Source organism: Tyto alba, unplaced genomic scaffold (genome assembly GCF_018691265.1).
Source record: "Tyto alba isolate M040663 unplaced genomic scaffold, T.alba_DEE_v4.0 Super-Scaffold_32, whole genome shotgun sequence".
In the NCBI taxonomy this organism is placed as follows: domain Eukaryota; kingdom Metazoa; phylum Chordata; class Aves; order Strigiformes; family Tytonidae; genus Tyto; species Tyto alba.
This window is the reverse complement of record NW_024881307.1, coordinates 5,686,376-5,706,172: the sequence shown is the minus strand read 5'-3', so window position 1 is coordinate 5,706,172 and position 19,797 is coordinate 5,686,376. Positions and strand designations below refer to the sequence as shown.

The 19,797-nt window shown below is 48.3% G+C and overlaps 1 protein-coding gene across 6 annotated transcripts in view; it reads left to right on the top strand.

Moving 5' to 3' along the window:
• GRIK4 (glutamate ionotropic receptor kainate type subunit 4) overlaps positions 1-12,240 on the top strand; it is a 210,591-nt gene extending 198,351 nt beyond the window's left edge. For 5 of the 6 annotated variants that reach the window (XM_042800563.1, XM_042800565.1, XM_042800562.1 and 2 more), the window contains 7 exons: positions 249-358; positions 2,347-2,520; positions 2,672-2,837; positions 5,213-5,438; positions 6,880-7,008; positions 9,808-9,926; positions 10,466-12,240. In XM_042800563.1, the coding sequence (XP_042656497.1) occupies positions 249-358; positions 2,347-2,520; positions 2,672-2,837; positions 5,213-5,438; positions 6,880-7,008; positions 9,808-9,926; positions 10,466-10,831 (1,290 nt within the window). In that variant the 3' untranslated portion in view covers positions 10,832-12,240. Of the gene's footprint in view, positions 1-248; positions 359-2,346; positions 2,521-2,671; positions 2,838-5,212; positions 5,439-6,879; positions 7,009-9,807; positions 9,927-10,465 lie in introns of those variants that run through there. The other variant, XR_006166055.1, reaches the window with a different exon arrangement.
• Positions 12,241-19,797: the final 7,557 nt, after the last annotated feature.

Below are 19,797 nucleotides of genomic sequence, written 5' to 3'. Positions count from 1 at the left end.
GGAGAAGAATAGTCCTAGGAGATGAATCCCCGTGGGGAGATGCTGCAGGACTCAGTCATTTGTTGCATTCGCTGTCACCTGTTGCCCCTGCAAGGCTTTTGCAAAGCCCTGTTCACTTTATTTCCCTTCTGTTACTCCCATCCATCATCAGCATCAGGTCAGGTGTATTTCTTTCTGTTGTTTTCAGAACGGGCTGTTTAATTTGTAGAAATACAAGCAGGTCAAACTCCTTTTTGTTTCCCCTTCAGGGCCGCAAACCTGGCTACTTCTCATTCCTGGACCCCTTTTCCCCTGGAGTCTGGCTCTTCATGCTGCTCGCCTACCTGGCTGTCAGCTGCGTCCTCTTCTTGGTTGCTCGGTAATGTGACTGGCGGTGCCTTTTCCTTCCTCGCGATGCCATCTAGCGTCACGCTCCCAGACCCATGGGGGGATGCGTGGTGAGGGGCTGGGCAGGGGGACATGGGGACATCCCCCAGGCCACCGGCGTGGACGGGGCAGTGAGCAGGGCAGAATCATCCCAGCCCCCTGCCCTCTGGGGACTGGGGCTTTGCCGTTGAGTCCCTGCTCAGGCACATCCCTGATGCATATGGCAGCCCCGGGATGGCTGCTGTGACAGCATGCCGTGATTCAGGAGCGTGCGTGGTCACAGCGTTGGGTGCCAGGGGTTTGGGAGTAGGGCTAGTGCTGTGCAAACGGTGCTGCTCCCTGTAGATGCTTCATCTGCAACGGATAAACCAACCACTTGAACAGGAAGGGTAGGGGCCGGCAGGTGCTGGCAAAAGCATTCAGAGGTATTAACAAAAATTCCAGTAGTGATGTTGGGTTCCTCCTGGCCCTGTTAAACCCAGGGTGTACAAAAAAAGAAGGTTCATTAATATCTTTCAACAGCCCCTTGGATGATGTGCAGTGCCTCACTTGACTGCTCTCAGTTCCATTTCTCTATGACTAATTTAAATCGGCCTTAAAATATACCACCGAGTGCTTGTCTGCAGCATGTCTCCCATCGAGGCCTGGGGTCCACGCTCCAATGCCGTTTTCCCTGACCTCCTAACAAACTCCTTATGGTTGGTGGCATAGATGAGCCTTTGCAGACAGAGTTGAACAGTGTCATGGCAATGCGTACCAAAGACGTGCTCAGGGCTTGGTGGCTCTTTTGGGACACAGTTAATACCCAATTCTCATTACAAAAATTGAAACTGTGCTGTCACTCGGTCCCTTGGCATGGCTAAAGTTGTCATCCTGACAGGGCTTCAATGGTTTCTTCGAATGCCACTGCAGCCCCAGAAACATAGTTCTGAAGGAACCATCGAATAATGCAGTCCAACACTCTCTGCAGGCTGAGATTTGGTGCCTCTTTAGCCCCCTTCTCATGTTTTAAACATGATCCTACAAAAAGATGCCTTTACGTGGCTTCCCACTAGAGATGGAGGTTTGGACGCTGCTCTCTGCCTTGCTCAGCAGTAAGGAGCTTTTGACCCTGTGGATTGCAGGAGACTGGCAGTGGTTTTTACTGCCAGTGTTTGATCCAATCGTAGACAGTCTTCAAGAAATAACTGCCACCTCCCTGGCATCACAGTGAGGTAAGAGGTGCAGAAATGAAAATAAACACCTCATTTTGGTCAAATGCTGTGTTAGCTGGCAGAGCCCTGCAGCTGTATTGGCAGTATCCCCAAAACGACCCTCCCAGGCACCAGCTTTGTTAACCATTAGCAGTATAATCAACTGCAGCATAGGAATTAGAAGACTTTCTTAGCAACCAGGGAACTGAGGATTGGAAACATTAAAAAAAGAGAGCTAGGCTACAGTCACTTTGGTGACAGGCTGTCAGTTATTTCAGATTCCCACTTCTGTCCTGTTCCCGTGAGCACTGAAAGTATGTGATGCTCTGACATACCAGCACTTGGCTTCAAACTAGACCTGAGACTCAGACCTTGCCAGGGCAATCAGGCCTTCTCAGAGCAACGATTTGCACCAATGCGGTTATTTTTCTTATTTCAATTTCATATCAAGTCCGTGCACATCTGGAATTATTGCTGTGGTTGTCTGTGGTAAGAATTTGCACACAGGGCTCCAGCCTCCCTGCAGCCCATGCCCAGATTTTCAGCAGAGCCTCTCAAAACTTTTACAAATCTTTACAAGAAAGCCTCTGGCTTCTGAGTCTTAGAGCAAGCATTTCACACAGCTCTGAGCCCTGGGCATCAACTAACAGTAAAGAGTTTCCTCCTCAGAAGAATCTGCCTCCAGGAGAGTTAGGGCTTCAGAGCTTTTCTTTTTTTTTGCTGCTTTTCTCCAGAGTGCTTCATTTCCCAGTGAATTACCTGAACTACCTGTTTCTTGTCATTTTAGATTGACACCGTATGAGTGGTACAGCCCCCACCCCTGCTCACAAGGCAGATGCAATCTTCTTGTGAATCAGTATTCTCTCGGCAACAGCTTGTGGTTTCCAGTCGGGGGATTCATGCAGCAAGGCTCCACCATTGCCCCCCAAGCATTATCCACACGCTGTGTCAGTGGAGTCTGGTAAGGAGGTCAGCCCTCCTCTTAAGGAAGGCTTCTCTATGGGTCTTTTCTGGACAGCAGCAGGTGGAGAGGCGGAGGGTGGGGATGGAGATCGATGATTCAGTCCATGGGGAAATCTCAGGTCACAGTCTTTGGCTTCCCTTTGTCCTAGGTGGGCGTTCACCTTGATCATCATCTCCTCCTACACGGCCAATCTGGCAGCCTTCCTCACCGTGCAGCGGATGGATGTCCCCATCGAATCTGTAGATGACCTGGCCGACCAGACAGCCATCGAGTACGGCACCATTCACGGCGGCTCCAGCATGACCTTCTTCCAAGTAAGCCCCATTCTGTTGTGAGCTGGGGCAGGGGGTGCAGAGGGCACCCTTGAATCAGATTTGGATGTCAACCCAGCCTGTCACGCCAGTTTCGTTACGGTTTCTGGCACAGAGGGGACCTCTGGAGACACCCCTGGCTGCTGGTTGCACAGGACTGGGCTAGATCCACAGTGGGTGACGATGGGGTGAATGGTGGGGAAGGCATGGTGGAGGACAGAGAAGGCAGGATTTTGTAACACAGCAGCTGTTACATGCTTTTGGGATGTTGGAGGACAAGGGTCAGGACACCTGTGATGGACTCTGGAGCAGCAGACCTTCCTGTTTGGACTTAGAAACCAGCTTAACACCTGGAGTGTCACCATGTGGTTGGGAAAGTGGTACACATCCCTGTGTCACAGTGATGACATAACATGGTCTTCAGCAGCTGAGCATTTGCAGTCAAATTTCCATGGGTCTCTGTGTGGTTTTGATGTGTTCTTAGCTTTTCCATGAAGGTCTAGGGTTGGGTAAGGAAAGAAACATTTGCAAAGCCCAGGTAGACTAGCATGTGCCAAAATGCTGGAGTCTGGATGTGGGCAGTGGCACTGAAAACAAATAAGTCAAGCGTATGCAAACTTATGTGTGCCATTTAGCCCAATTTAATTTTTATCTTCCCTGCTCTACTCAGAAGGGAAATAAATGAGTGAATCTTTTCTGCAGTGCACTGAATGCACAAAGAACTGCTCGAGGATTATTTATTTATTACTCGTTGAAATTCTGAGAGCAGAAAAAGCGTTTCTCACTTTCCTCCCCCCCGCCCCGAGTCTGAACTGAATTGGGAAGCCTCAGAAATCTCTGGAGTGAACCTGAGCTTTTCAGCCCAACTTTACAACCTTCAGGGGTTTAGCAAAGAGCTACTTTTAAGCAGAACGTTACATCTAAAATAAGCTGAAGAGAACCCAAGTGACTGAGGTGGTTGTATACGAGGCACTCGCTTAGTTCTTCTCAGGAAGGCTTTCAAGTTTAAAATCCTGACTGTGGCTCTGCGCTGCCTGGCGGGTGCTGGAGTTGCTGGTATCAGAGAAGAAATTAGCAAAAGCTGTTTTTGTACCTTTTGCAAAGCTTTAAACTGTGTTGGGATCCATTTGCCTCTGGTGTAACGATGGTGAGTCAAACGCGGTGATGGATTAAGCAGGCGTGGCTGAGGCTGTCTTCACCACCCCTCAGTTAATGGCTGCATGAGATAGACGTCCACTGCTGAGGCACCTTGCCTTGTAACCTGTCCTGGCAGCTGTTTGCCCTGACACTAGCACACAGGATTAAGGTTTAAAGGTGTGTGTAATGAATTGGGAATGTACACCCTGTCTGTCTGTCCCTTGGCCGAGGGACTGCACCCAGAGGACGGAGCTGGACAGATGAGAGCAGTAACTAGGTCAGCAGCAGACTCCTGGAGGCTCTCCGGCATCGCTCGCCAGCCACAGAAAACGAGCCCGAGGTGGCAGGGGGTGCCTGGCGGCACGGCACGTACCTGCTGCCTTGTCCGGGAGGGGAGGTGGTGTAGGGGATTCTGTGTGCTGCAGAAATGCAATTGTGAGAGGAAAGGGCCGGATTCAGAAACCTCTCATGTAGACCAGAGTGTGTTTATCTTCAGTCTTTGTGCAAGCAGGTTTCACTCTTTTTGCTCAGTCTGGGCGAGAGAGATTAACCACAGTTGGCTTTTCCCCTCGATGAAACCAAGGCGGGTTCAACCACCAGCAAAGTCTGAGGATTTGGGGTTGGTTGAGCTTTAGGTTACTGTAGTCAATGGAAAGACTTCATTTCTCTTAAGGGAGGTACTTTGATTTGCCTCACTCAGGGGTGAACCAAATCTAGATTCAGGGAGCAACAAACTCCAAAGAGCTGTGGCGCTGCCCCCAGCCCTCAGTGCCCTTCTCAGGGTGATGGTGCCTAGTTCTGCCGCTGGTGAACTGTTAAGCAAAAGGTTACAGTGACAGATGATAGGATGTGAGCTCTCCAGGGAGCGTTCATTGGCTTAAATCAGCCAAGCACAAGCTATTTCTTCTGGCTTTTTGTGTGTGTTTTTGATATACTGTTATGGAAACTACGTATTTTTCTAAAATTGCATTTATGCAAAGAGCTTTGCTGGAACCTATTGGAATTAGGTATGCATTTCATGCCCAGCTTTGCCAACAAAGTCTCAAATCCACCAAGAATTTTGGGCCTCTAAATCTCATCGAAATAAATGAAGGTTAGGATCTAAATCCTTTTTGAATCTGGTACCAAATCTGCTTCAATTCCTTTCCCCATTGTGGCCTTTTCATAGTGGCATCTTATTTGGGGTTTGTTGCGTCAAGATGCTCCTACCCTTATCTGGGCTTGCCTCCTTTCTCCTGCAGAACTCCCGCTACCAGACGTACCAGCGGATGTGGAACTACATGTACTCCAAGCAGCCAAGCGTCTTTGTGAAGAGTACGGAGGAAGGGATTGCGCGTGTGCTGAACTCCAATTACGCCTTCCTGCTGGAGTCCACCATGAACGAGTATTACCGTCAGCGCAATTGCAACCTCACGCAGGTCGGGGGCCTTCTGGACACCAAGGGCTACGGGATTGGCATGCCCGTCGGTAGGCAGTGAAGAAAAATTCTAGTCCTTCTCAGCTGTCGGCAGAGGACCGGAGCGTTTGAAAGGCTGAACCGGCTCTAAAGCCAATGTCGCGTTTCGCAGCTCTGCCCAGGGTCATTTTTTATCTCCGGAGGAAAATCAAATATGTTTCAATTGCGCAAGGTGCACGCTCAGAGCCAGATGTACGAGACCCTGCTCTTCTCCAGAGCCATGTGACACGCGACTGCGGCTCTTTAAATAATTCATGTGAAAGATGTTTCAGAATTGCTGCTTATTTTCTGCATATATGCTCTTTGCTGACTGTTTCCCTTTTGAACCAGTGTTTTTGAGTCATTTTGTGCTCCTTGTTTTATCTCAGAAGTGCTGTAAAGGTAATGCTGTTGCAACTCTTCCAGTTTTTAGCACAAGTTTCTTAACAGCTGGTGGTCCTTAAAACTCCAGGACAGAGAATTGGGCAATTCAGTGACTATCTCGGCTAATAATCAGTTTTAACAAATGCAGCGTTTTTGTCTTTCAAATATGAGAGCTAGCAAGAGAACATCATCTCCCAGGGCAGCACAGAAAAAGGATGTAGTAGTTGTTATTCCAAGCGATCGGCTGATCTTTCGGCCAGTTTCACAGGCTCGGGAAGCCTTGTTCCTGACCTTTAAGCACCTGCACTTAGCAATACAAAGTTAAGGTGAATTACATAAGAACTGTCACACAAACAGTCACTATAGTTTAGCTAACATGCATAAGCTTGTAAAGTCACAGTAACTTGATCGTGAGTACAAATCCTTACTTTCAGGACTAAATTTGTTCTGACATTGTCTTGTTAAACAGTGAAACTGTAGCAGATAAGAAAAGCAGAAAGCTGCTCGATGGGACAATAGTGCAGAGTTACCAGGAGAAGTGCGGTCTTTCCCACGGCCCTTCTTCGGGATCGCTGGTAGCAGACATCGTCAAGACTGCAGCAGAGTTCAGTCTCGAGCACAGGAGTGAGCCTCCTCTACCCTGAGAGTTTGGGCTTGCACCTAGGTTGAGCTTGCCGCTCTTGCAGCGCGCCAGTTTGAGGGAAGGAGTGTTAGAGCAAAGGAGAAGTCGGAGGCAGAATGACAGGAGAGGGACCTCAGTGGTCTGGAGGAGCAGTGGTGTGATACTGAACTGCCTGTTCAGACCCTGCCCCTGAAGCCAAAGCTCCCCCTTGTTACAGGTGTCTTTAAATGGCCTACGTGGGTCTTGGTGGACAGGCGAAATTACCGTCTTGAAATTACATTAACCAGTTGACAGTCTCAGCAGGGAGGCTGTGGGTTTCAAGGGCTTACATGGACTGAAGTCCCTTCCAAACTGTTCAGAGATGAGCTCTTGTTAGTTGGGCACACTGGCAGGGCATCGTGGTGGGGATGAGTGGGGACGAAGGCTGGCTGAGGCGGTGCCTTACCACGCACCTCTCGGTGTTGCAGGCTCTGTGTTTCGTGATGAGTTTGACCTGGCCATTCTCCAGTTGCAAGAGAACAACCGCCTGGAAATCCTGAAGCGGAAGTGGTGGGAAGGAGGCAAGTGCCCCAAAGAGGAGGACCACAGAGCCAAAGGTAAGCCACACCACTCTCTGGTAACATGCTGAAGGGGCCAGGCACTAGAAGCATCTTTGCCAACAGTGCAAGGATGTATGTCCATCGGTACATGAGCGCTGCCAGGTTTTCTGCCTGAGAATTACTTTTTCCCCTTCTTCTGACCTGAGATTCCTTCCTTTACAACTCAAGGAGAAAGCCAAACAGCTCTGCTGTGCCTCATGCTGTGTGTTTTTGCCTGGGGCAGAGATAGCAGGAACAACCAAATGACAAATATTGGAGGCATATGGAGGGTAAATTAGCTTCTAATGAATGTCTGGGAAAATGGATGGCTAAAGAGATCAGACCAAAATCCTGGGTTCCTTCAAGGGAGATGGATCTCCACCACAGGCCCGCTGGTTAATGACTCCAAGTGTATGCGCCTTTTAAACAGCCAGGGAAAGGGATGCGAGGACTTTATTAGTACATCTGTAAACTGAGGAGCAAATTCTTTTGGGTAATGCTATGCAAATTGCCATAAAAGCTACCACATTAGGCTGATGTCCCAGTGTGAACGCAGTTGCCAGCTTAACGCAGTTGCTGCATTTTTTGGCTTGGCAGTCGCCCTTTCCTCAGCAAGTGTTTTCTGGGAGGCCAGCAGGTCCCCCCATTGAAAAGGCAGTCTTCTGACCTTTCTGAGCACAGAGACGGAGAGCCAAGCTGTGTCCATAGTAGCTCTTTTTTTTTTTTTTTTTCTTGACATTGCAGCAGGTGTAGGTGTGTGTGTCTGTGCAGTTCGTGAGCTAGGCTGGATGAGGCCCTTGGGGACCATGCGCCGGTGCTGCACTCCAGGCAGCCTGGGCTGATAGTCTTGAGGCAGAAGGTGTTGGCCCAGTGTAAGACACCAGGCCTCAGTGCAAGGCGATAAGCTATTAAAGAAGTTACTTTTGAAGACGAGCAGGCGCATGGGAATCTTTTCCTTTGTAGACTGTGCAAAAATCAGTTCTGAAGTGGAGTGTAGTCTCTGGGCTGTTTTGAGATAGCTTTGGATGGAAGGAGGCTGGGAAGCAGGCTCCTGGGCTGCTTCTGGCACTAACTGACGCACACTGTGACCCTGGACAAGTTTTTCTGCTGTTTTGTGCCCTCTCTCATGGCTCACTTTCTCAGTTTGGGAAAAGAGAAAGGCTGTAGCCTGCTGCTCTGTGTATATGGAGGAAGGAAACACCTCTCAGGTGAGCTTGGCAATGGGTGTCTTTGGTGGTACCCAGCTAGAATGATACAAGGATGTAGAGAGGGGTACTGGCCCTAAATTCAAATTTGAGAGCTGCTGAGAGGATGGCCTTTATCTTGAGTCTAAACTGTGATTATGGGCTATGTTTTCTGCCCTGCAATTGCAGTCTTAGTGGAAACATGTCCACAAAGAGCTGATTTAGAGAGTCACTAGATTGCTCTGGAGGCAGTGCCAAAAGAATGACGGAGGAGGAGGGAGAATTGTGACCTCCTAAGTTTTAGAACAAAACAGGTCAGCAATATACAAGGATTTTGGTGAGATTTTATGTCTGAAAGCCACGCAGAGATTAAGTCAATAAATCATTGATTCTTACACTTTGATTTAATGCTACGGAGGGGAGAGGAAGATTTTTATAGATGTTCTTGTTGAGTAATGGCCTCATACAGTCACCTCAGTGCATAGCACTTCATGCTTTTTAGTAATCAATCCAATCAGGGGCCCAGTCCGCTGGAGACCCAAAGCCAGCAAAGCCCAGGGCAGAAGAGCCATTTCTCGGACAGCCTGTGCTGAGCTGGTGCCGCTCCCCGGCTCCCCTCAGGGTCCGGTTCTGCAGGGCTGGAAGAGGCACAGCCTGCAGTTTTGGGGATGGGGGTTGTGATGGGAAGTGACGTGACAGCCTTGGCACATGGAAAGCTCAGGTCAGGTTCTTGAGGGGTGGATTTTCCTTCCTGCCGGTGAGCTTTCTGGAGAGCAAGCTGTGTGGGGGATAGGGCTGGCAGCTGCCATGCGTGTGGTTTAGTCCCTCTCCTAAGCGAAACTGTCTGCATGTGTGGCATTTGACTTGAGGTGGCTGAATGGCTCCTACGATCAGTAGAGATGGTCGTTACCCTCTTGGAAGCAAGTTGCCCAAGGGAGGTGAGGTGAGTTGCCCCATGGAAGGGGCTGTTTCCTTCTCATGGGCCAGAGGGTGCTGGGCAGAGAGCACCCAAGCCGTAACCAGGTACCCCTGGGTGGCAGGGACCCTATTTGGTCACGGTATATTGTGAAACAGTGTTGGGTCCTGGTCTCGTTTGGAACCTCTCCTTGCTACTGCAATACAAGCAGCTGTAATCATTTTTCACCAGCGCTTTGTAATGCAATCAAAGGAGCTTTTCTTGATGTCAGCTTCCTTTAAAGCTCTTTCTTGTCTTCTTCATCTCTGCTTCTTTAACAACATTGCTCGTCTTCCTTGGCAAAGTTCAAAGCAACTAGAACTGGGTGAATAATTTGCAGGGATTAATGTGCCCGATTGATCTCTCATTTTTTTCTCCTGTTTTCAGTTTGTCCACAAATTGCTTTGTACTTCCCTCCAATGTACTTGCTATTTATCTGCAAAATCATCATTTCTGAGAACGTGTCTTCGATCGTGCAGTTATTGCAAGTCATTCAGTTTGCCATCTGAGTCATGCGGTTAGCTATTAATAGGACAGTGCTGGCTATGTGTTTTTGGTCCCTGGCTGGGTGTGCAATGCCAACTAAACAGCAAAGAGTTGGGATTTCTCTACAGTGATGCCTGCAATTTGCGTTGTGTCTGTGTCTCCACAGCATTGTTCTCTTCTGCTTTATTTTAGGCCTGGGAATGGAGAATATTGGTGGAATCTTCGTGGTTCTCATCTGTGGCTTAATCGTAGCAATTTTTATGGCAATGCTGGAATTTTTGTGGAGCCTTCGGCACTCTGAACAGTCAGAGGTAGGACCTGAAAGTGTCCTGAGGGGCTAGTGTGTATTTATTGCTATCTGCAGGGTGCTCAGCAGTGCAGTGCTCTGGAGCAAGTAACGCACCCAGGCCGAGACGAGCATTCCTAGTAATGAGACCTCAAACGCACGAGAAGGCTAGGTGCATTAGGCAAGGTCTAAAATGCACGAGCTTCTCATGCACTTCTACTAAGATCGAGGCTGTAGGGATGCTCCAAGGGCTTTTGAAGGGATCAAGGATGTGTGCGACGTCCAGGTACGTTTCCTGGAGACAGGATCACCTGAGGATTTCTACCTGCAATAGGTTTGGGTCTCGTGTTGATTTGGGGATCCAGAACACAGGAGGGTCTCTGGCAAGAGGTGGAATCTGTTGGGCTAAGTCAAACGTAAGTGTCCGAGCACTGGTGTCGAAAGCCAGTGGCCAGATTAACGACCGAGTCCGTAACACTTTGGCATCAGAATCCAGAGCAGACGCAGCGCTGCTGGGCTCGCAGCTTACTTAGGTGAGCAGTATGTCTCGGGTCTGCCTTCCAGGTGTCGGTGTGCCAAGAAATGGTGACGGAGCTGCGCAACATCATTCTCTGCAAGGACAGTTTCCACCCTCGTCGGAGGCGAGGGGGAATGATACGGACTCGCCCCATTATCCCGGAGGAGCGCCGAGCCCGCAGCACAACCACGCTCAGCAACGGGAAGCTGTGCAGTGGGGGCGAGCCAGATCCCCTGGCACAAAGACTGGCACAAGAAGCCGCCCTGGTCGCCCGAGGGTGCACGCACATCCGAGTGTGCCCGGAGTGCCGCAGGTTTCAGGGCCTCCGGGCACGGCCGTCTGCGGGCTCCCCCGCACAGAGCGAAGAGAGCTTGGAGTGGGAGAAGGCGACCAACAGCAGCGAGCCCGAGTAACGCTGGGGCAGGGGGTGTTGGGGTGGGCCGAGAGGGTCCTGTTCCATTTTACAGAACACGGACTTGTATAATGTCAACTCGTTTTTAAATTAAAAGCAGTTACCCAGCTTCTCCAGAGCAAGGCGGACCTTTGGGCTGACGCGCAGGCCTGGCCAGAGGGACGGCTTTGGTTGCGGCGTCCGAGAGGACGCGCATCTCGCCGAGACCTGGCACAGCAGGAGCGAGCTCCTCCGGCCGGGCTGTCCCTGTGCCACCGTGCAGCTCCGAGGCGGGAAGGAGGGACGTGGCGGGTAACTGGTGTAGCAGATATTGCCCACCCAAGGGCGAGAGCGGTTCTTGGAACTTCTCCACCCAAGCCAGGAGAAAGGACGCTGGCGCTGTCTCCCCATCATGTAGACTTACCAGGGAATGTTCTCAAAGGGCGGGGGGAGGGTCTTTTTATTTGACGTGGATAAGGGATGGGAAGGGAGGAGTCGTTATTTTGTTTTGGTTTATTTTGGGTACGTCAGGACCTAGTCTCCAAGGCACCAGGTTTCAGGTGCTGAACTCTTCTTCCTTTTCCGAGTGTGGCAGGTGGACTGAAATAGGAAGGGAAGGGTGGGATGGGACACGCTCCCCATGAGAAGCAGCATTTGCTGAATGTCCATCTGAGGAGCTGTTAAAATACATATATATATAAATATATATATATACATAGATATATATATATTGAAATGCCAAAAACCAACCAACAAACACAGTGAACTCAAAGAGGCCTTGAAACGCCTGGAATTTCAGGGGGTTCTGTGTCTTTTGTTTAGTTCTGGGGTTACCTTTTGCTTTTTTTCCTTTCTGTTTTTGGGATGCGGGTGGGGCAGCCTTTTGAGTAAGGTGAGGTGGGAGCAGGCGAGAGCGGGGAGTCCTGGGGAAGGCTGCCCTTTCCCGCCAGCCGAGGGAGGTGGTATTTGCTGCCCAGTGTCGCTCCCCAAAGCGTCCGCGGCCCGTGCTCTGCACACTCCCAAACAAGTGACTCTGAGCTCAGCCCCGGGCTCGCGAGCTCCCCTTGTCTGTGACCCACGGAGCACCCTCAGCTTCGAGGGTGACTTACAGCCCACGTCTAGCAGCGATGATGCCGTACAGCATTTGAGAAAACCATTAGCCTGGGATCTGATGTAAGGAAAATATTTACTTCCCTAGCAACAGCAGCAGGTCACCCTCTGCTTGGTACAGACGTGGGTTTTACATTGATGAGTTTAATTTTCTGATTGAAAAACAAATTCTATGCAATTTCTGATTGTAAAAGGAAAGAGGTGACAATGGAGAGGGGCAGGGGAGATAAAGCCTTGAGTGAAGGTACATCCTGTTCTTGAATTGTTTTCTTTTCTTTTTGTCTTGAATGTACTGAAATAAAAGATGTCCTTGTATAATCATGCTTTTTTTTTCCTCTTTCCTTCCCTGTCCACACTCACAAAAGTCACGAGACAGTTTGAGGCCCGTCTGCCCAGGGAGAAACCCACCAGCTCCCCAGCTGAACGGGAAGAGGTGCTTTGGCTGTTGCAGGTCTCTGCTGCTTGAATGTGTCCACACCCATGATGTTGCTGTTATCTGTACCTGAATGGAAACAGGAGGAAAAAAAATAAAAGGCAAAAAAAAAAAAGCCCAAGAAAGGTGGTAGAAAGAGGGGAAAGAGCCCATAACTATCAGCAGTGCAGTCTGTCCAGGGGTGCCAGGCTTCCATGCGATGTGGACCACAGCAGTTACAGCTTTCCAAGACCTGCTGCTTGGCGCCTGGTTGAGCAGGGGCTGAGGGTTAGGCCCAGCGGGTCAAATTGATCACTTTGTTGCGATCTGTCTGTGTTTCTGAGGAGGATGTGCAGGGAACGGGATGCGATGCCATGGTGATGGGCACGTTAGGGTAGTTCTGTTGTTTCCAGCAGCGTGTGAAAAGAAGCATCTGCCACACAGTGCCAGTAAAATGTGCACGGTCAGAGAGTGCTCATGCAACAAGGAGGAGGGGATTTAGAGCTTGTTATGCAGGATGTCATAGGAGATGTTCATAAAAAAGGTCCTTTCTGGCCTTCGTATCCATAAATCTGCAGGATGTTACCCTCTCCCTGACTGAACAGAGCAGTGAAGGTGCAAGCATGAGATGAGGTAAGGCTTCACCGGAGCCCGGGAATCCGGTGCCATGGGATCGGAGGGGCAGATCCTCAGCTGAAGTAAGTCAGCAAAACCTCCATCCCTGCACTCCGCAAGGAGCCAGGCTTGGGCTTTCAAAGTACTGACAGCAACACTAGAGACACTGGAGTGTGCCTGTGTTGTGTTTAAAGGCTGACATGTTTTTACGAGCAGCAGAATATATTCATCAAAAAGAAGCTGCTTTTTAAAATTTATTTACAGATTAGGAGAAGAAAAGGCTCCATGAATCATTTATCAGACCTGATATTTTTTCACCCTTTCACCACAGTGAATAAAGAGGGGCCTTGACAGAGCCAGACATTATTCCTCTGCTTCTCCAAAGATCTTGCAGTCATCAGCTCAGACAGAGAATGTCAGGAAAAAAAATATGATAAACCACCTGGTTTCTCACTGTCTTTGCTTTTTATCTCTCCTGTTAGCTTGCTCCACCCATGTGGTATTTTATATCTGGGTCTGTATTTTAAGGTGATCTTTTTTTCATGTCCCTCTTTTTTTTTAATGTTCAGAGTGCTTGCGCTCAGACCAGAAATGGACCTCTGAAGAGGAGGAGGGGGATGGATAAAAGCTACTGTAATTTGGATGCCTTTTCTAGTGCCTCTGTAGGTTCTGTATTTCCTTCTCACCGGTAAATACTTACAGGTTTTACACTGGAGGGACCCCACAGCAGACAGCATTATGCATATGCCTGGGCTTGTGCTCATATACATTTGTGTGCCCGGATGGGTTTACATCTCACATGGTCTCTCTCTCTGCCGAGTTTTTCCTCTCATCTTTGAAACTATTGTGGGGGCTCTTTTTGCTCAGCCGGTCCCAATGCTAATGCAGTTCAAGATCTGGAGTGGTTTGCCGTCCAAAAGGCACTTTCCCAGTATTGCTGTCTCTGATAAAACTTGAGTAATTCTAGTAAGATATCTCTGCAAATTCCACTGGGAGCCAAAGATTAGATCAATTAAAATGTAATACTTTGCTTTATCCCCTCTAACTGTTGTGTTTGATCCTCCTGCTGCCCCCTTTGTTCAGGGAGTACAGCAGCTGGGCCGAGGGCTCACGTCTCTCCCTGCGGTGACAGCCAATTCTCCAACCCTGGCTGGGTTGACAGCAGTCTGGCAGGTTCCTGACTAAAAGTCCTGGGATCCCTCCTTGTACGCTAAAACCCATGTTTGTGTTGTTATTCTAGGCAGTTCCATTTTCACCTAATGATAAAAAGCTATTTTCTCCCCGGAGGTTGCATGGGGGAAGGTATTAACAAGGCTTGGACTAGCCTGGGGGCATTTACTGAACTGAGTGGCATAAGTAAAATAGAAAAGGGTTGCTCTGTGAACCACAAGAGCCCACAGGACTTTGGGAAGAAAACCAGTGAGCTATAAATAATAAAATAGAGATTGAACCCTTTGGACCTTAGTGGTCCTGAGGCAGGAATCTTTTTAATCACTTCAGATCCACAGAAGTCTTCCCTGCTTCTGCCCTGCCTTCTCTCCTTGAACCCTAAGTGCCTCACCAGGTAAGTGACCCAAAAGGTGGAGGAGGAGGCAAAGGGACTAGCTATTGTTTTGCTTTGCTTTTTTTGCAGAAATCCTGACTTACAGAAAGGATCTGGAAGGGGTGTGAATCCCAGCAGTCATATCTAAGCTAGTGGAGATATCTACAGCACTGGTAACTGCAGCTGTGGGCAGGGGGTAACTGAGCTAGACACAGGAATGTGGGTAACTGGTTTTGATGGTTCTTGGGTGATGGCTGTTGAGTGGTAAAGACATCCTTTGGGAAAAGGAAGGGACCTGTAGCCAAGGTCTGCTCAGTGGCGGCTGGATGGAGTGGATTCTACACTTATGAAAGAGCAAAGAAGCAAACACGGGATGCTTTGGTGTTAGGTTTGGGGTGAAGCTGTCATGTTTTGATTATGAAAAGGCTGGCATGAGTGATCAAAGTCCCCTCCACCAGCTTTTGTTTCATTTAGCTCTGAGATTAATTACCTTCAAGTTACATGTTTCTCTCTTCTGCTTCACTTGTGTATCTGGTGAAGGTGATGAAACTTCTTGTAGTGGCTTTGTCTATATGGCTTTGGCCAGAAGGGAAAAAGTAGCACTGCCCATCAGGAGGAGACCCTGCTAGTGAGGCACTGCTCCAAAGCAAGGGAAGTAGCCCTAATGATCTAGAGGCATTAGTGTAGGCAGAATCAGGCCAGTGATCTGCAAAATGAACTGCAAACTGCCATCAGAAATGGTAAAAAGTGAGTCCAGACTCACACTTTCACAAGTCTGCTGAGTTTTGTCACTCCTTGTTGAATATCTAACTGTGAGAGGACAGCACGTCTGCCTGAAATGAGGAGCTGCAACTTGAACAGAGCTAGCGGAGCAACGGCTCAGCGTCCCGAAACGCTTGTTGAACAGAGGATAAAGCACCCACAGTTCCAGAAACCCCATTAGAGTTTGATGGCCACTAACTGATTGAAAATACAGAGCTGAACTCTTCTGGGTACAAAGTAGCACTGATGAATTCAGTATAAATAGGCTCCTCTGGAACTTGATACCACACTGGGAAAATCAGCCCTGTATCAGCTGGATGGGACAATGAGCAGGTTTATGCATCCTTCAGGGAGATTTTTTCTCCCTCCAAGGGGGAATCTGCTGTGCTTCAGTGGAGTTAATAGTCTGATTTGTGGCAGGACTGCAACATTTCATCCCAGAAAGCAATCCAGCCGGCAGATGAGGATCGCCTGTCTCACCACCAATATGCGGCTCTTTGCGGGGGGGGGACGTGCGGCAGTCCATCACCAGCACAAAGGGCCACACAACAGCGGCTCTCCGAAAGCTCTGCAGAGGCCAGATCAGTAAGAAAATGAAGGATGCTGGTTTAATTAACAAAGGCTTTCTCCTCTGCTGTGTTTAGGTCTGTAGTTATCAGTGTAGTTGGCAGTTCTCAAAGACTGAAATGACAGTAGTTGGCTGTAAAAGAGATAACTGTCAGATTAGCCAGTACATATCTTCTGCCTAGGTTTTCTATATCATACCTATCTTGAAGCATCTCCATGTATCAAAGGAACTAGCTGGCCATTTGCCTTTAAAAAGTACCCTTTCCAATGTGATAAATAAGGGTCTATTACAATGGAAGGACCTAACATTTTTTGGTTTTTGTCTTAGGCTGTTTTGGAATCGTATTTTTCATGCCTTGATCAATTTATACAGACTAATCCTTCCTGTTGTTTTTAGTGCAGTGCTTGGGTTTTCAGTGTCTCATGTATAAGCTTAGGATGCAAGGGAGAAAAAATGTCTGTTGGAGTGTAAAGGCAGTGAGAAGGGCCATTCCTGGCAGATGGAGTTTCTTTTCCTGGCCTCACAGGACTCCTGTGGAGTCGCGTCCTCAGCTCCTTTAGGTCAACTGGGAGCTGTGCTGGGCTATGCCTGCTGGACAGCTGGTCCAAACTGGCTGCTAAAAATCCTGATTGGTGTGAAACATGGAGAACAGAGAGGAGTTGCTGCTTTGTTTGGGACAAAATGTTAACTGAGGTAAGGGAGAATTTCACTGACATTGGTGAAAAGGCAATTTAGACCTGTATGGGCGAGACCCATGCTTTTTCAAACTTGTTATCTTCTGTCTTTTCCTCTATCTCTGCCTTCCAAGCACACTTCTCTTTCCTATTCAACCCCCAAATGCTCCTCCTCTTCTTGCTCAGTCTCAGAAAAAAGGTCTCAGATTGGCTTTTGCCTGAACTTCAAGGAAATGTTCATGAATGTAGTCTTCTGGCTTTTCAGGCTTAGCTCTTGCTGAGCTGAGATTTAAAGCAATTTATTTTGAAGCCAAAAGTGAATGCAAATGAGGGAAAAGGACTAGGGGAGGGAAAGAAAAGACCTCTTATTCCCAGGTGAGCACTAAGATGTCTGATCTGCCTGCCTAAAACTGATTGTTCTTCCAGAGCCTACAGTAAATACCCTTGTATGTTAGTGAGCACAGCTGTAGAGGATGCTCTGATTATTGCTTGATGAACTAAACTGGGACAAGGAGGTGAACACACAGCCTCTGGTTTTATTCCCAAGCCACTGATCAGCCACAACATCTTTAGCCCTCTAGACAGCTGCAGTGGAGGTCACGACATTAGCAGGAGGCTACCAAGTGTCCATCCTCTGAGGTCCTGTGAGCCAGATTACTCTCTTCTGCAAGGAAGGTTTGTTTGCTGGACATTTCAAATGGCCCTGACACGCTGCTGGCCCTGTGACTGGATCAAATGGATGGGTATTTCTTTTTGAAGCTAGACCTTGAATGTAGAAATGAAGTTTTGTAAGGGAGTGTCTTTGTGGGGGAAGTCTGCTGGTTTAGCAAGTGTAATAGTTACTCTGACCAAGCTGTTTCATTATAACTCACACGTGTGTACACTGTACTTCAAGGGGATATCATTATTGTGGAATGAAGCTGCCTTTTTTTTTGGTTTATTTTTGGACAAAATCACGGCCACAAGGAGCTGTTGGAAAGCAGCAACAAGGATGGAAAAACGGTATGGCAAAACTGCCACCAAGCCATAGCAGACACAATGGGAGATGGTCTCACAGAGGACGCTATGCTCTGGCTGGCTCATGGTTATTTCTGTCTGTGGTGGCCATTGTGTCCCATCAGCGAGAACAGCAGCAAAGTAATTGTTCTACCGGCTTACTGATCGTGTCGGACTCTGGGCTCAGCCTGTGTCCCTCTCCTGCTTGGCCTTTCTTGACAGTGAGATAAGAGTAAAGACCTGCCAAGCAGAGGAAGGATGGTGCAGGTTTGAGGTGCTGACTGCAGTTTGAAGACCACAGCTGCTCACTGTTGCTGCACTAGCAGTGCTCACTAGGGCTTCGGGAATGTCACTTTTACCACCCTGTGCCTCGACTCTGCCTTGTAAAATGGGGATGACCTGAGTATTTCCCAACCTCACTGTGTTTACTAAACACTCTGTCAGAGAAGAGAAGTGGAGGAAATTCTCTGGATTAATGTGTAGGACTGGAGGGGGTCTGGCAAGGTTTAATCTGTTCATGTTTACAAAGGACTCTGAGAGCTCCGTATGAAAGCGGATGGAGATTTGCCAAGTGTTTGCTAACATTAATAGTTAATTATTATGAATGCTGGCAGCCTACATGCTCAGCCAGCATCGTTCTCCAAGTGCGATCCAGACCTGTAATGGAATTGTTACACACACAAGACAGGAAGAGACGGCTTCTCACTCTGTTTTGTCCTGTTCTCCCAGCCAAAGTCCCATTCCAAAATCAGACAGCAGAGGCACTTTTCTGTCTCATCGTAACAACTGGTTACAAATCCAGAGCATTTGGCAGAGGAAGACCTAGCCATTTTCATGTCTGGACTCATTTCTGTCTGCTGGTGCCCTTTTTGTCTGACTGAACAGAATGGAAATCATGGTCCAAAATGGGACGTGTCCCAAACGGGGAAGCAGATGGGTGCCATGCTGTACTTCACGGCAGGGACAGGTCCAGAATCAACTGCAGAAGGGCACTGGGCATGATCCGTGCCCAGGTTTGCCCTTCTTGCTGCTCAGGCTGGATCAGCGAGCACCTGGCCACGCCGCAGCACTTCCCAAAGTGTGAGATGCCACGTTGGGGAGTCGGAGGAGGGCACAGGGGCTGGCACAGCAGTTCACACGTAGGTTTGGAGAGTCTCGTGAGCATGGCAAGTCAGCTGAAGAAGAGCCAGCCTGGTCAGCTGCATCCTGCACTGCCTGCTCAAGTTTGGGGGAGAATGCGTGTCATGATGGAGAGGGTGAGAGGGCAGCCAGCTGTGTGAGCCTAGCCCCGAGTGTGTGAGACTGGATTTGCCAGTCATAATTGGATGGCCATTACCATTGCAGTGGTACCTGAGAAAGCTGCCTTTATCTAATAGTAGCCATCCAGAAAATTAAATCAAATTAATAAAAGACTCAAGGTCCATTTGGTCCTGTGAACATGCCTAGCAATTGCCAAATTATGAAAAACCAATAGATCTTCAGACTGCGCCAGTACTGATTTATTTTTTATTTCTATGTTTGAATGTGCAGCCTGAATTTCTGAAGTTGAAAAGCTGCATTGTTCCTATCTTTTGGCTACTGATAATCCTTTAGAATTATGACCGTGGAGTAATGTTTGCTCTAAAAGGTAACTTCAAGGTGCATTAGTCTCAGATAATTGACAGAGACTGAAGAAGTGATTTGGGAAGCGCTTATGTGGAACCAAAGATCTTAGTGAATTGTTACCTTAAATTAATGGTGTAGTGAGAAGCTGCTTGGAGTTGATCAGCTGGTGGTAGTACTAAATGAAGTCAGGCTTTAAAGTTATTAGCAAAATATCTATGAGACAACGCTGCTATGGATTTATACGCTAACGTTGTGTCTTAAGGGGCCCAAATCTGTAATGTGCTCCGAGTCCACAGCACTTCCTTGACTTTGATGGGAGCAGAGAGTGCTCAGCATCTCACAGGATTGGGCTCTTTAGCATGCTGGAGCTCAGGTTAGGCCAGTGTGGCTAACAGGATTCACACCTTTAACTCCCTTCTTAATCCCCAGATGATATGAAAGGTCTTCTCTCAACACTTAGTAAATCTCCAATTTTATTTCTCATTATTAAATCATGAAATTGGCCAAAAATGTTTAAATTAGGTGAAAGGAAGAGAGATTTGTGAGAAAATTGAAGTCTCTTTGAGGAATTGAAGAATAATCTCCATGGATGAAGAAAGTTGCAATTGCCAAACCCAGAAGTGGAAGGATCAAAAAGCTACAGAAAAGAGTAGAAAATTGCATATGTTTCAAATTCTCTACCCCACCCTTCCCCTAAAACCTC